The sequence below is a fragment of the Varanus komodoensis genome, unplaced genomic scaffold, assembly GCF_004798865.1.
Source record: "Varanus komodoensis strain SLA01 unplaced genomic scaffold, ASM479886v1 scaffold80, whole genome shotgun sequence".
Lineage (NCBI taxonomy): Eukaryota > Metazoa > Chordata > Lepidosauria > Squamata > Varanidae > Varanus > Varanus komodoensis.
In genome coordinates this window covers 798789-811662 of record NW_025336482.1, presented here as the reverse complement: position 1 = coordinate 811662, position 12874 = coordinate 798789, and the positions used below count along the sequence as shown (strand labels likewise).

The 12874-nt window shown below is 48.7% G+C and overlaps 2 protein-coding genes across 2 annotated transcripts in view; both read right to left on the bottom strand.

Moving 5' to 3' along the window:
* LOC123036572 (semaphorin-4D-like) overlaps positions 1 to 4110 on the bottom strand; it is a gene marked incomplete at its 3' end in the record, with an annotated part of 11378 nt that extends 7268 nt beyond the window's left edge. Inside the window, exons 1-2 of the mRNA XM_044455900.1 lie at positions 4071 to 4110; positions 3529 to 3668 (exon numbers count right to left, since the gene is read on the bottom strand). Of these exons, the coding sequence (XP_044311835.1) occupies positions 3529 to 3668; positions 4071 to 4110 (180 nt within the window). The remainder of the gene's footprint in view (positions 1 to 3528; positions 3669 to 4070) is intronic.
* A 1546-nt stretch (positions 4111 to 5656) lies between these two features.
* Positions 5657 to 12874, bottom strand: part of LOC123036571 (semaphorin-4D-like) — an 11157-nt gene continuing 3939 nt past the window's right edge. Inside the window, exons 4-7 of the mRNA XM_044455899.1 lie at positions 10866 to 10967; positions 8360 to 8459; positions 6705 to 6815; positions 5657 to 5679 (exon numbers count right to left, since the gene is read on the bottom strand). Of these exons, the coding sequence (XP_044311834.1) occupies positions 5657 to 5679; positions 6705 to 6815; positions 8360 to 8459; positions 10866 to 10967 (336 nt within the window). The remainder of the gene's footprint in view (positions 5680 to 6704; positions 6816 to 8359; positions 8460 to 10865; positions 10968 to 12874) is intronic.

Here is a 12874-nt window from a genome sequence, read left to right as displayed (position 1 = left end):
ATTCTATTGTTTTCTTCTATTTCTTTGCACTGTTCATTTGAGAAGGCCTTCTTATCTCTTCTAGCTGTTCTTTGGAATTCTGCATTCAGTTGGGTGTATATTTCCGTTTCTCTCTTGCCTTTCGCTTCCCTTCTTTCCTCAGCTATTTGTAAAGCTTCCTCAGACAGCCATTTTGCTTTCTTGCTTTTCTTTTTCTTTGGGATGGCTTTAGTTGCTACCTCTTGTACAATGTTGCGAACCTCCATCCATAGTTCTTCAGGCACTCTGTCTATCAGATCTAATTCCTTAAATCTATTTGTCGCCTCTATTGTATATTCCTCGGGAATATGATTTAGGTCATACCTGAGTGGCCTAGTGCTTTTCCCTACTTTCTTCAATTGAAGCCTACATTTTGCAAGAAGAAGCTCATGATCTGAGCCACAGTCAGCTCCTAGTCTTGTTTTCACTGACTGTATAGAGCTTCTCCATCTTTGGCTGCAGAGCACATAGTTAATCTGATTTCTGTGCTGACCGTCTGGTGATGTCCTTGTGTAGAGTCGTCCCTTCGGTTGTTGGAAAAGAGTCTTTGCTATGACCATCGTATTCTCTTGACAAAATTCTCCCAGCCTGTGCCCTGCTTCATTTTGCACTCCAAGGCCAAACTTGCCTGTTATTCCAGTTATCTTTTGGCTTCCTACTTAAGCATTCCAATCCCCCATGATGATAAGGACATCATTTTTGGTGTTATTTCTAGAAGGTGTTGTACGCCTTCATAGAATTGGTCAACTTCAGCCTCTTCAGCACCAGTGGTTGGGGCACAGACTTGGACTCCTGGGATGCTGAATGGTTTGCCTTGGATTTGAACTGAGATCATTCTCTCATTTTGGAGGTTGTATCCCAGTACTGCTTTTCCTACTCTTTTATTGACTGTGAAGGCTGCTCCATTTCTTCTGAGGGATTCTTGCCCGCAGTAGGATACCTGATGGTCACCTGAATTAAATCCACCCATTCCTGTCCATTTTAGTTCGCTGATTCCCAAGATGTTGATGTTCAGTCTTGTCGTCTCTTGTTTGACCACGTCCAGCTTGCCTTGATTCATGGATATTACATTCCAGGTTCCTGTGGAGTTTAGATCTTTGCAGCATCGGGCTCTCCTTTCACCACCAGACACATCCGCAACTGAGTGTCCTTTCGGCTTTGATCCAGTCGCTTCACTCTTTCTGGCGCTACTAGTACTAGCCCTCTGCTCTTCCCCAGTAGCACATTGGACACCCTCCAACCTGAGGGGCTCATCTTCCGGCATCATATCTTTTTGCCTTTTGGTACTGTCCATGGGGTATTCATGCCAAAGATACTGGAGTGGGTTGCCATTTCCTTCTCCAGTGGATCACGTTTTGTCAGAGCTTTCTGCTATGACCTGTCCATCTTGGGTGGCCCTGCATGGCAGAGCTCATAGCTTCACTGAGCTACGCAAGCCCCTTCGCCACGACAAGGCAGTGATCCATGAAGGAGGGGGCCCTCATTACAGGAAGGATATAGCCTAGCCAGGTTAGAGTCAGTGCAGCGAAGGGCCACAAGGTTGGTGGCCGGTTTGCAGGGGATGCCGTATGAGGCGAGGATGAGGGAACTGGGTCTCTTCAGCCTGGAGGAGAAGAGACTCAGAGGGGATCTGTTGGCGACATACAGGCATGTGAGGGGGTGTCACACGGAGGTGGGCAGAGACCTGTTCTCCCCTGCAGAGGGAGGCAGGACGTGCTCCAACAGAGCCAAGGTCAGGTCCCATTTAGATGCCAGGAAGCACTTCCTAACAGTCAGGACCCCGAGGGTGTGGACTGGGGTTCCCTGGGAGGTGGTTGAGGCCCGATTGGTGAGGGTGTTCAAGGATGGACTGGACATGCACATGGTGGGCACATCATGAGCAGAGCTGGCTGGAGCTGGGGTCAGACTAGATGGCCCTGGAGGCCCCTTCTGACTTGCTCTGTTTCTATGTTCCTGTCCAGGAGGGCCCAGATGCCCCTGAGAATGTGTTGCTGCCTGTGCTCAGGGGACGCAACCCTTTGGGGTCATTTGTCAATCCGAGGAGCTGTGGGCACTGCCACAGAATAGCTGCCATGGCAGGAGTGGCAAAGCAGGAGTGATCTGTCCGAAGATGATGAGAATGTATCTGCTTTCTGACTGGACTGTTGGTTTGCTGCTGGTTCAGTGCTATATCGTTTTGTTGGTTGTTGCTTTATTGGTTATGCCAGTGGTTTTCTACCTTTCCACAGCTGGGGAATGGCAAAAACAGGAAAACCACCACCAAGGCAGAAGCAAAAAGCACCATGCACGCAATGCAGTATTTTGTGCATTAGATTCCAAACACAACTCCAGAAAAATGAAGATTTTCCAAAACAACCAGAAACTGAGCAACGGAAAATGCCAAAGAACAAAATAGCAACATCATAGAACAGAGAAACAGAGCAAGTCAGAGGGGTTTCCTGGGCCATCTAGTCTGAGCCACAGCTCCAGCCGGCTCCGCTCATGAAATTGGTGAGGCATGACTCCCACCGAGCTCTTCTCCCTGGTCTCCCCGGTGGTGCCAGTGCACTCCCTGTGAATGTGACACCAACCAAGGAAGAGGTGGTGGAGCGCAGCCAGCCCCTGCACCGGCATGTGGCAAGCAGGATGCGGCCCTCCCGCAGACCTGCAGGAAATCTCCCATGGACCAGCACTGGTCCCCAGACTGGTGGTTCAAAACCACTGGGTTGAACTGCGTTTGTTTCCTTCTGTTCTATCCATATGGTTGCAAAGCTCAGGGAGCCAAGGTTCCGTTTGGATGCCAGGAAGCGCTTCCTGACAGTCAGGACCCCGAGGGCGTGGAATGGGCTTCCCCGGGAGGTGGTTGAGGCCCCATCGGTTAGGGTGTTCAAGGAAAGGCTAGACATGCACATGGTGAGCATGTCGTGAGCGGAGCCGGCTGGTGCCGAAGGTCAGACTAGATGGCCCAGGAGACCCCTTCTGACTCGCTCTGTTTCTGTGTTTCTATTTATATTGCATTTTAACCCTATCATGTTTTAAGATTTTGGTCATCATTGTTACTTATTTTTATTTGTGCTTTTATGTGGTGCTGTGAGCCACCCAGACAGCCTTTCGCTATGGGGCAGCATACAAATGCAATAAACAAACAAACAAACAAATGCCCGGATCCCCTCCCCACTAGAGCCCCTTCTGCATCCATGCGTTTCCGCACCAGCAGAACGCTGTTTCTGCAGCAATCCCAGCTGCAAGGAAGACAGCGTGGCTTTTCCCCTTGAGCAGGCGGATCTGGGCCCACGAGCAAGAGCCCAGAACTGTGTCTGGGCGCGCCAGCATCTACGCACACCACATTGCTGAGCTGCTCTCCTCTGGAGCTAGCTCAGTGCAGGGGACAATGCTGCACAGAACCAACAGCCCCTGGTTCTAGTCTTCAGCATCCGACTGCTGGTTCATGTTAGGTATTTCCCGAGCAAATTAAAACATGGTGGAACTGATCCCTCTGCACACAGGCGCTTCAGGCACCTGGATACGCACTGTGCAGATCTGAGCCACGCGCGACACCAGGAGCTTGTCATAGAATTCAAATTCAACAGCTGTTTCGGTGAAGAACACATAAATTTTGTCAGCGCTCGTGTCACTGTCCTGTACAAGATCCATATGAATGAACGTGGGCTCTGGAACAGACAAAGGGGAGCAGGAGTGTGGAGAAGAGGCCGTCTGTCTCATTTGCTTTTTCGAAAAGAGATATGGAGATTTTCTAACAGTCTCGGCTGCAATTTAGACATTTTCACCCACCTTTCTAGAAAATGCTCAGGCAAAGTGCAAAGAGCAACAGGGAGAGCCAGAAAACAAGTGTGGCAGGCCCCACCGGGTGACTTGCACAAGTCATGGGGGTGGCAGGGGGCAGACAGTCTGAGCCACCTGGGGGGAAGGCTTGCATGGTAGGAGAAGTCATGCTGGGGGCTGGACCCCAGCAGTGAGCTCCACGGGGTGCTTCCCTAGCCTCTCTACCACAGCTGCCAGCAGGGACTGGGTTCCTTGGGACTGGGGACACCTGCTTTCCCAGCCATCCCCACCTGCCAGGATCATACAGGTGGCTACAGGAGCCTTTGCCATGTCTTACAAACAGGCCTGAACCCAGGATGCAACCACGCTAGAAAGACGTGGATGGCTCCAACCCAGCAGACCAGAACCAACCCGGAAGTGTGTGCTGTGGACCGAGGAGCCCTCCCTCCCTGTGGAAGCCCACTTGGCTGATTTCTCCCTGTAACGAGCATAGCAGCAGAATTGGAACCCCATCCTCTCAGGAATACAAGCCTTAAGCTGAATTGGTCCCTCTAAGGCTGACCCGCAGCCGTGCGATTCCTAAGGCTGACCCGCAGTCGTGGCTGTCTCAGCGTTGGGCAGGGTTTGCCCCCAGCCCTGGCTGGAGCTGCCTGTACGCAGAGCGGTGAAAGGGGTACTGCATCCCCCCAACTCTCCAGCAAAGGGAGGCACGGCACGATCCATTCTGGGCCATTCTGAGATGGATGCGGGAGCACTGGAAGGTGCCTTCCATGGGGTCCGCCTTGCCTGGCTTGGCAGATGCTGGCCAGATCCTCCAGGCATGATCAGGGAAAATGAAAAGTGTGTGCAAATGAAAATGCGGGACCTGATATTTTAAGTCTTCTGTTCATGTTTGCGTGGCCCCCTTCTTTCCGAAAACTTCATTCTCAAGGTAAGTGCTTGGTGGGCGAAGGGCAAAAATCTCCAAGATTAACATCAGGCATTCAGCAATACATGGGAACCTAGATTAATCCTTCGTCGGAAGGACAATTTGTTATCACTCCAGCTAAATGAGAGCATTTTTGCCTTCTTTTGAATAAAGGGGCTGTTTATAGAAACTAATTAAATTCCCTTGCATCTCCTTTCTGTTGCTGTGAAGCGGAAAGCATAAACCTCTCCTGCTGGCATGCAAAATTAGTGAAAAATAGGCCTGTCAACAGATTAAAGGACTTCATTTATGGATTAATTATCTGATTTTGAAGCAATTAATCCAATGCAATACGTTTACAAATTACAGACCGTCAGCAGCAAAGCCCTCTGGGAGGACCCCGATAAGTTAAAATTTAATAATGGAATTTAATAACCCAAACATGCCACTTATTGTCAGGAGTGAAGGACATTTATCTTGCGCTGCGCTTGTGGACACGAAGCCTGCGATGCGGATTGGCTGGGATGCTGTGATCGTGCGGCACGTTCGGGGGCTCAGGCAACGAGGTGATGGGCAGTGCAACCTCTGTGAGGCATGGGGAAGTTGTTGGCTCGGCTGGGCTGAAAGCCGCACAGGGGCGGCCGGAGCAGGTGCCTGGGGATGCAGGGAAGTGAAGCGCCAGGCAGCCCAAAGGCTGGGGAGGAGGCAGTGCTCCATGGAAGGCAGAGACGGCAGGGAAGAGAGTTAAGAGGGACCGCTTGAGAACGGGAGGGCACATCGTGCGAGGGAAGGATGTCATGGAGACAGGCGGAAGAGCAAAATGGGTACTGCAAGGGGGGCAGACTGGGCAGTGGACCAAAGCCAGGCATCTTATGGAACAAATGCAAGGGGAGACAGGAGGGGAAAGTCTGCATTTGGGGGAGGTGCCAATGCTTCCTGTGCAAAAGAGACCGACTCACAATCCTGAGCCTACGTTAAGGAGTCGTCAGAGCCTTTGGGGCACCAGGAAACCCGAAGTTGCAGGCCAGGGGACAAAGGGCTGAAGGCAAATGGGTGCCTACAGGTGAACTAACACGCTAGCCTTGATTCATTTCTTTCTCACACTCTACCTCATCAGCCTGGTGCTAATTCTCTCCTAAGATGTCCCGCCTTCCGTCCAGCAAAGGATGCACGGAAGCTGAAGTTTGCTGTACAGCCAACACTTTGCATGAAGGAAAGTGCAAGGTCCAGGCCTGGGGAAAAGCCCCTGTGGGCCAAGTGGGTCCATGCTCAGCACGAGGAATGTTTGCATGTCCACCTTGTGCAAGCAAGAGAAGCCAAGCCAGTCCGGCCTGCGCAAAATCTTGAGGATACAGGAGAGCGCTCCTCATCTGCTGGCTTCATGGCCATTTTTACAGGAAGCAGTTCTCTGCTCTGTGCATGCACACACACGCACACGCTGAACATACAAATGGTAGCAGAAGTGGGCTGTGGTCACAGCAACAGTTTATAGGGCAGGCAGCTGTCTTCAACTCTGCGTCCTCTGGGTGTGTCAGACTACAGCTCCCATCTCCCTGCTGGCTATGCTGGCTGGGAATGATGGACCAGGCAGTCCAACGCAGCTGGAGAGAGCTAGGCTGAAACAGGGGCCGGGGCAGACCTGCGAGTACCTCCTGAATCTACATGACCAAAACCTGAACCCTTAAAGCGCTGTTTTGCGCTGTGCTCAATATTTCTCCCTTCCCTCCTGGAATAAACCCACAGATGTAAAAAGGAAGATGCTTCTTTTTGGTGATCTGCTTATTAAGGAAGCCTTGCGTGTCATTTTTGGCTTTCTTGTCAGATGCCTCAGCAGCTCACACTCTCTCAAGTTGGTGAATTTAATTGCATGTTAAGGGTTTCCTAGAAGGCAAGATGCGGTGTTGGGTGATGTGATCTCAGGGAAGACTGCCCAGAAAAAGAGGGGGGTGCCCCCCGCTCGTCTAATTGGTGACATCTGCCTGCCAGAGGGGTTAGAATGAGACACAAAGTGCCTTACCATTAAGCCAAGATGCTTTAAACTCTGTCCGTAAAGGATTCTTCAAACTGCGTAGTATAATGGGCTCCGTACCCAGGAAGTTGTTTGAAGTGGCTGAATAGAGTGAACCTTCTGCTCAGGGAAGCAAGAAAAGGGGGATTTTTTTTTTTATTTCTGCCAAAACCTGCAGAATGATGCAAGTGCATTGATGTGTACAACAGGCCCAGGACTATCTATAGAAGAACCAGAAAGAGGACAGAGAAGTGAGAGATGCAATCACACACTGGGCCCAAAGCGAAGGCCCTCTCAGCTCAGAAATGAGAATGTTAGGTTGAGGCTGTGATGGACATTGTGCCATGCTCAATGTGGTGAAGTTGCGCAATGGCCAAAAACTGCTTGGTTGCAATTCTTCATCCATGCACTCACACTTTCCCTGGATCTTCCAGGCCCAAATGCAGGCAGGGGGATGGAATGCCCCGGCAGTCCCGGCCTTGTTTTTATTTTGCAAAGGAGGGGTGTCTGATTGAGTGCACCCATGTCTGTTTGGGGCTTGAAACCTTGATAGCATGCGACTCCTCCTCCTCCTTCCAGTTGATGCCCTGTCATGTGCCTTTTGCATAGGAGTGAGGGCAAGGAAGATAAGGAGCTGCTTCGGTTCTCCTTGCCCTCCCCAGGCAGGTTGGGCCAAGGGATGAGGCTCCAGGGATTGGGCTGTGGCAGCAGCCACAAAGAGGAGAAAAGGAAGCCGCACCTGCGGGGTGGGGGGTGAGGGCATCTTTCTCTGTTTCCCTGCAAACCTGATGCTGCTGACAATGCAGCATCTTGCATTGCAAAGGTTTTTGAAGAAATAAGGCAAAGTGCCGGTCAGATGAAATGCGCACACACATTCAGTTAAGCAGGGCTCTTCAAAGCAACCCTTCGTAAGCAGACTAAACACCCAGATTTAAAAGGGCACATCCATTGTCATCAACTAATTGCAAGCAAGGTTCCCTTCCCAGGGAGGTTAGGTAGGCACCATCATTATCCATTGTTAGATAGCTGCTGAAAACCACGTGCTTTTGCTGAACCTTTAACGATAAATCCCACGCATTAATTCTTTGAAGTCCCCCTTGCTGTATAGCTATGTGCGTATCTTAACTGTTTGGTTTCAGGGTTTTTCGGAATTGTTGTGACGATTTTTGTTTTTAAATCACTTGGCACGTTCACTGACTGGAAGAAAGGCATCAGATCAAGAGAGGAATAAGTGCAAGTGTTGGCATAACAATGGTGGAGTCCCTTGTGCTTTTTTCGTTTTAATGAATTTGGGTTTGAAAGACTAAACAACATGGACATGGGCTAGATCCTGCCTGCTTTTCAACTGAGATCTTAAGCAACTAGGAAGAAGAAAAGAAGCAAGACTCAAGAGGCGGGTGAAGAAAAGCTTAAATGCCATTAGCTATCAGTCTCTCCCACCCCCGCCCCAAAACCCCCAGTCCATATCAGCTGGCCAGTGGGGGGAAAACTGTGTGGGTAGATCAAACAAAATATTAATTTCCAAGCCAGTCTTTCATTCAGGGCCTGAAAGGACATATCAGGTTCAAAATATACCCAGACACCTAATTTGAGTAATTAGCACTTGGCAGCCGTGACTAAGTGGGAAAGATATTAGCTCTTTGCAGGGCAATGGGAAAACTTACCAAACATTAAGGAGGCGTAGCTCCCAGTAGGTTCAAAGGGACACTTTCCTCTGCCATCGGCGGCTTTCCTCTGCAGCTGAAATGTCTTATTGTTGATGACCTGTTTTAAATCAAATCAATAAATCCCCCAATAAGCCTAGATTTCAGTTCAAAGAGGGCTTCTCTTCAACTCAGAGCAGGGCCCCTTAGCTAGGTCACTGCAAGGCCTGCTCTGAACATAGGGAAATTCTGTCATGGCAACCAGGCTTTGGGGGAAACAACACTTAATTCTGCTTTTATTTCTGTTTCAGCTGCTTCTGCCCCCAGGATTTCCAAGCAGTTTGTATAAAAATGCAGCCACAGTACAATCCTGTATATCGGGATCATTCATTTCCTGGGGGTGGCAGACACCTCCCTGGAACATTACCAGCATCTATTTATTTATTTAAAACTCTTCTTTACTGTCCCATACTTAGATGGGATGGTTTTCAACGAATTAATTCCAAAAATAGAAATAAAAATAACAGTTGCCCAGCATCCAATGTTAAAATATAAACCGACTAAATAAAATAAGTTAACAAATAAAATGCTGGAAAAATAAAAATATTTTCGCCTGATGACAAAAGGAAAGAAGCGCTGGCGCCAGGCAAACCTCTCCGGGGAGCGTGTTCCACAATCGGGGCACCACCACAGAGAAGGCCCTCCTCCGGGTAGACACCCTCTTGATCTCTTCCAAGGACGGCTCCTGGAGGAGGGCCTCAGCTTCAGATCTCAAGGGGTGGGAGGGCACATGGGAGAGAAGGCGCTCCTTCAGGTATCTGGGACCCAAGCTGTTTAGGGCTTTATAGGTCATTGCCGGCACCTTAAATTGGGCCTGGAGTTCAATTGGTAGCCAGTGTAGATGATAGAGGACCGGCATTATATGTGAACACTTGCCAGTCCCTGTTAATATTCTGGCGGCTCTGTTCTGAACCAAATTAAGTATTCGGACCATCTTCAAGGGCAGCCCCAGGTAGAGAGCATTACAATAATCCATTCGGGAAGTTACCAGAGCATGGGTCACCGTTGCAAGGCAGTGCTCATCCAGGTAAGGGCACAGTTGGTAGACCAGCCGAAGCTGGAGAAAGGCACTCCTCGCCACCGCTGTCACCTGGGATTCCAGGGGCAGCTCTGGATCGAGGACCAATCCCAAGGTGTGGATGCTGTCCTTTAGGGGGAGTGATTCTCTGTCCAGGACAGATCAAAATCACTTATGTGAATACCTGAACCGCCCACCAACAGGACCTCCGTCTTATCTGGATTGAGCCTCAATTAATTGGCCCTCATCCAGCCCATTTCCCCAGCCAGGCACTGGTTAAGGATGGCCACTGTCTATGAGAGATCTCTCTCCCTTTACATGGGCAGTGATGGCTGTCCTTCAGTTCAATTCCCATCATCCCCAGAAGGGACTGGGAAAGACCTCTGCTTGGCACCCTGGGGAGACACTTGTAGCCCAATTAAGAATAAGGTCTTTCTTGGTGGTGGCACCCTGTGAGTGAAAGGATCTCCCTGATGCCAGCCAACATTGCCAGCTTCTTTGGTGCTACCTTAAGGCCTCCTTTTCTCACCTGTGTTAGAAGCAGGTCTTGGGTCTTGTCTTGTCTGTAGTTTTAGATCTCTCTCCCCCTCCCTGTGTGTGTGTGTGTGTGTGTGTTGTATATGTTTATATACAATATATACAATATACGCATACACTGTATGCATACAGTGTTTATATTTTTAAGCATTTAAGCTTTGCAAGTTGAGTAATACAGAAATGCAATAAATGAAATACATAGAAATAGCTGCGTTGCAAAGACAGTTCCATCAATATGGAACTACTTGGAGGAGGGCCTTCTCTGTGGTAGTGCCCAGATTGTGGCATGCGCTTCCCGGAGAGGTTCTCTGGGCACTGAGTTTATATTCTTTTCAGCGCCAGGTTAAAACCTTTTTATTTAATTGTTATTTTAAAAACTAAATGTTTAACAGTCGCTTTCATTTAATGTATTTAACTTATATTTTTGGTTAATTGTTATTTATTATATTAAGATGGTTGTTTTATTGTGTTTTAGTTTTAATGATGGAAAGCCGTCCTGAGGTGCCATGCATAAGGGACGACATAGAAAAGTTTTAAATAAAATAAATAAATAGGGGAGAAACTTCGAACAGACAATGCCTACAGCTGCCTGCATTCTCCAGGCAAGCAGGCCAGCTGTGGAATACTGGCAGGCCATGGGCGTTTTTCCTGTCTGAGCATGTACAGATTGCCCTTTCAGAGATTTTAAAGGCACAAGCAGGGAATGTACGACACTCCAGAGGGTGTTGGACCCCTGCTCTCACCAGCTCCTGCCAGCACAGCCCATTGTCAGGGAAGATGGGTGCTGAAGGCCAGGCTCTTCCCGCTTCCAGCTTTTAACAGATGAGTGCATAGCGTTATACTGTACCATTGGGATTAGCAGGGAGAGAAGGTATGATAAAACACCCCATGGAATCTGTTGTATGCACTTACCATGTAATGCCGGCAAGCTGGATGAAATGCGTTTGTGCCACAAATGTATAAGCCGGTTGTATTTATCTTGTGAAGGACACGGATGTAATTGTGGCATTCGGCCTGAAAAATGCACACACAACACACTTCATTTACACAGGTCGTCAGTTCTGCTCTGCAGCATATAAAACTGTTTTGCTGCAGAAGGGCAACCAGCCGGCCCGCTTTTATAAACTCCATAGAGAGGAAATGGAAGTAAACCTCTGAAAGAACATAGGGTACAACAGAAGAAACCCTCTACAAGAATTGTGCCAATAAGCCCCCCGATGAAAACCTTTTTCCACACAATCCACCTGACAGGATTTCCCAGCATACCCTGAAATTTTGCTCTGCATCTCACCTTTTTTGGGAGAATTCCAAAAGCAGTTTGAGTGACTGAATGCCTACGTGGGTGGATGGGTGGGTGAGAGGGATGAAGAGGTATATTTGCTACTCGTGTGGGATAAAAATATCCCACATGCCACCAGCACCTCCCTACTGGGATTATCCGATTTCTGGGCCAGAAAGAAAAGATTGTTCTCTGGGCTTTTCTGCGTGAGTCTGTCGGTTTCATTGCTGAATAGTAGTGCTACATGCGGCGTGTGGCACCGTGGCGCACTCGACGAGGATCTTCCGCATGAAAAGCAGGGGTTCTTGCCTCCTGGGAAGGTTGTCACTGTCTTGCCACATGCAAAACTCTATGTGGGGCTGCCCTTGAAGACAGTCCGGATACTTCAGATGGTGCAAGATAGAGCAGCCAGGTTGCTGACGAGGACTGGGTGTTATTCTCACATAACCCCAGTCCTCTACCAGCTTCACTGCCTTCCCATTGAAGTCTGGGCCCAATTCAAGGTGCTGGTTATCACCTATAAAGCCCTAAACGGCTTGGGTCCTGGTTACCTGAAGGAGCGCTTACATCCATATATGCCCAGCCGCCCCTTGAGATCGGCAGGAGAGGCCCTCCTCCGGGAGCCCTCTGTGAAGGACATTAGGAGGGTGAGTACCCGGAGGAGGGCCTTCTCTGCGGTGGCGCCCCACCTATGGAATGCGCTCCCCAGAGAGGCCCGCCTGATGCTGTCGTTATTTGTTTTTCGGGGCCAGGCCAAGACCTTTTCATTCAAACAGTATTTTAATAATGTTTAATATTTATAGATTTTAATTGTGCAGCCAGTGTGTTTCCGGGTTTTAATTGTAATTGTTATTATGTTGTATTTATTTATTTCTGTAAGCCGCCCTGAGGCTATGTAGCAAGGGGACGGCATGTAAAAACTTTAAATAATAAATAAATAAATAAAGCTGGGATCCAAGTGAGCCTCTGTGGGAAGGGCTCACAACTCATATGGCTACTAGAATAGCATTTTATTGGTTTTCGGCCAAAAATGACAGCCGGGGTAATAGGAGAGCCGGTGTGGCTCAAGAGACTGGGGATGCTAGTCCCCCCCCCCCCCGCCCCCCAGCCACAAAGCTCACTGGATCACTTTGGGCCAGTGCCTGGCTCTTGGGCTAGCCTATTCCACAGGGTTGTTGTGAGGATAAAATGGAAAGGAGAAAGACCACGGTGTGAGCTTCCTTTGCGTTGCTTTTCGAAGAAAGGCAGGATAGAAGTATGGTCTTAATAACTGTAATGAGAATTTCTAAAAGCTTTTCCTCAGTGAGTCAGTATTTCAGCGACCTTGGTAGACCCTTTCTCTGGGAAGTTATTATTATTATTATTAGAACATTTCTATGCCGCCCCTTGCCAAAGCCTCGGGGCGGCTTACAACACAATAAAATACAATACAAAAATAACAATATAAAATTAAAATTAATAATATAAAATAAATAAAAATATAAACGATATAAAAGAAGTTAGAAAAGTTATAAAAGAAAAGAAGTCGCCCTGGCCAGATAAATAAGCAAATATTGTTAACAATTAAAGTGACGTTTAAATAAAAAGGTCTTCGCCTGGCGCCGAAAAACAAATAACGACGGCGCCAGGCGGACCTCTCTGC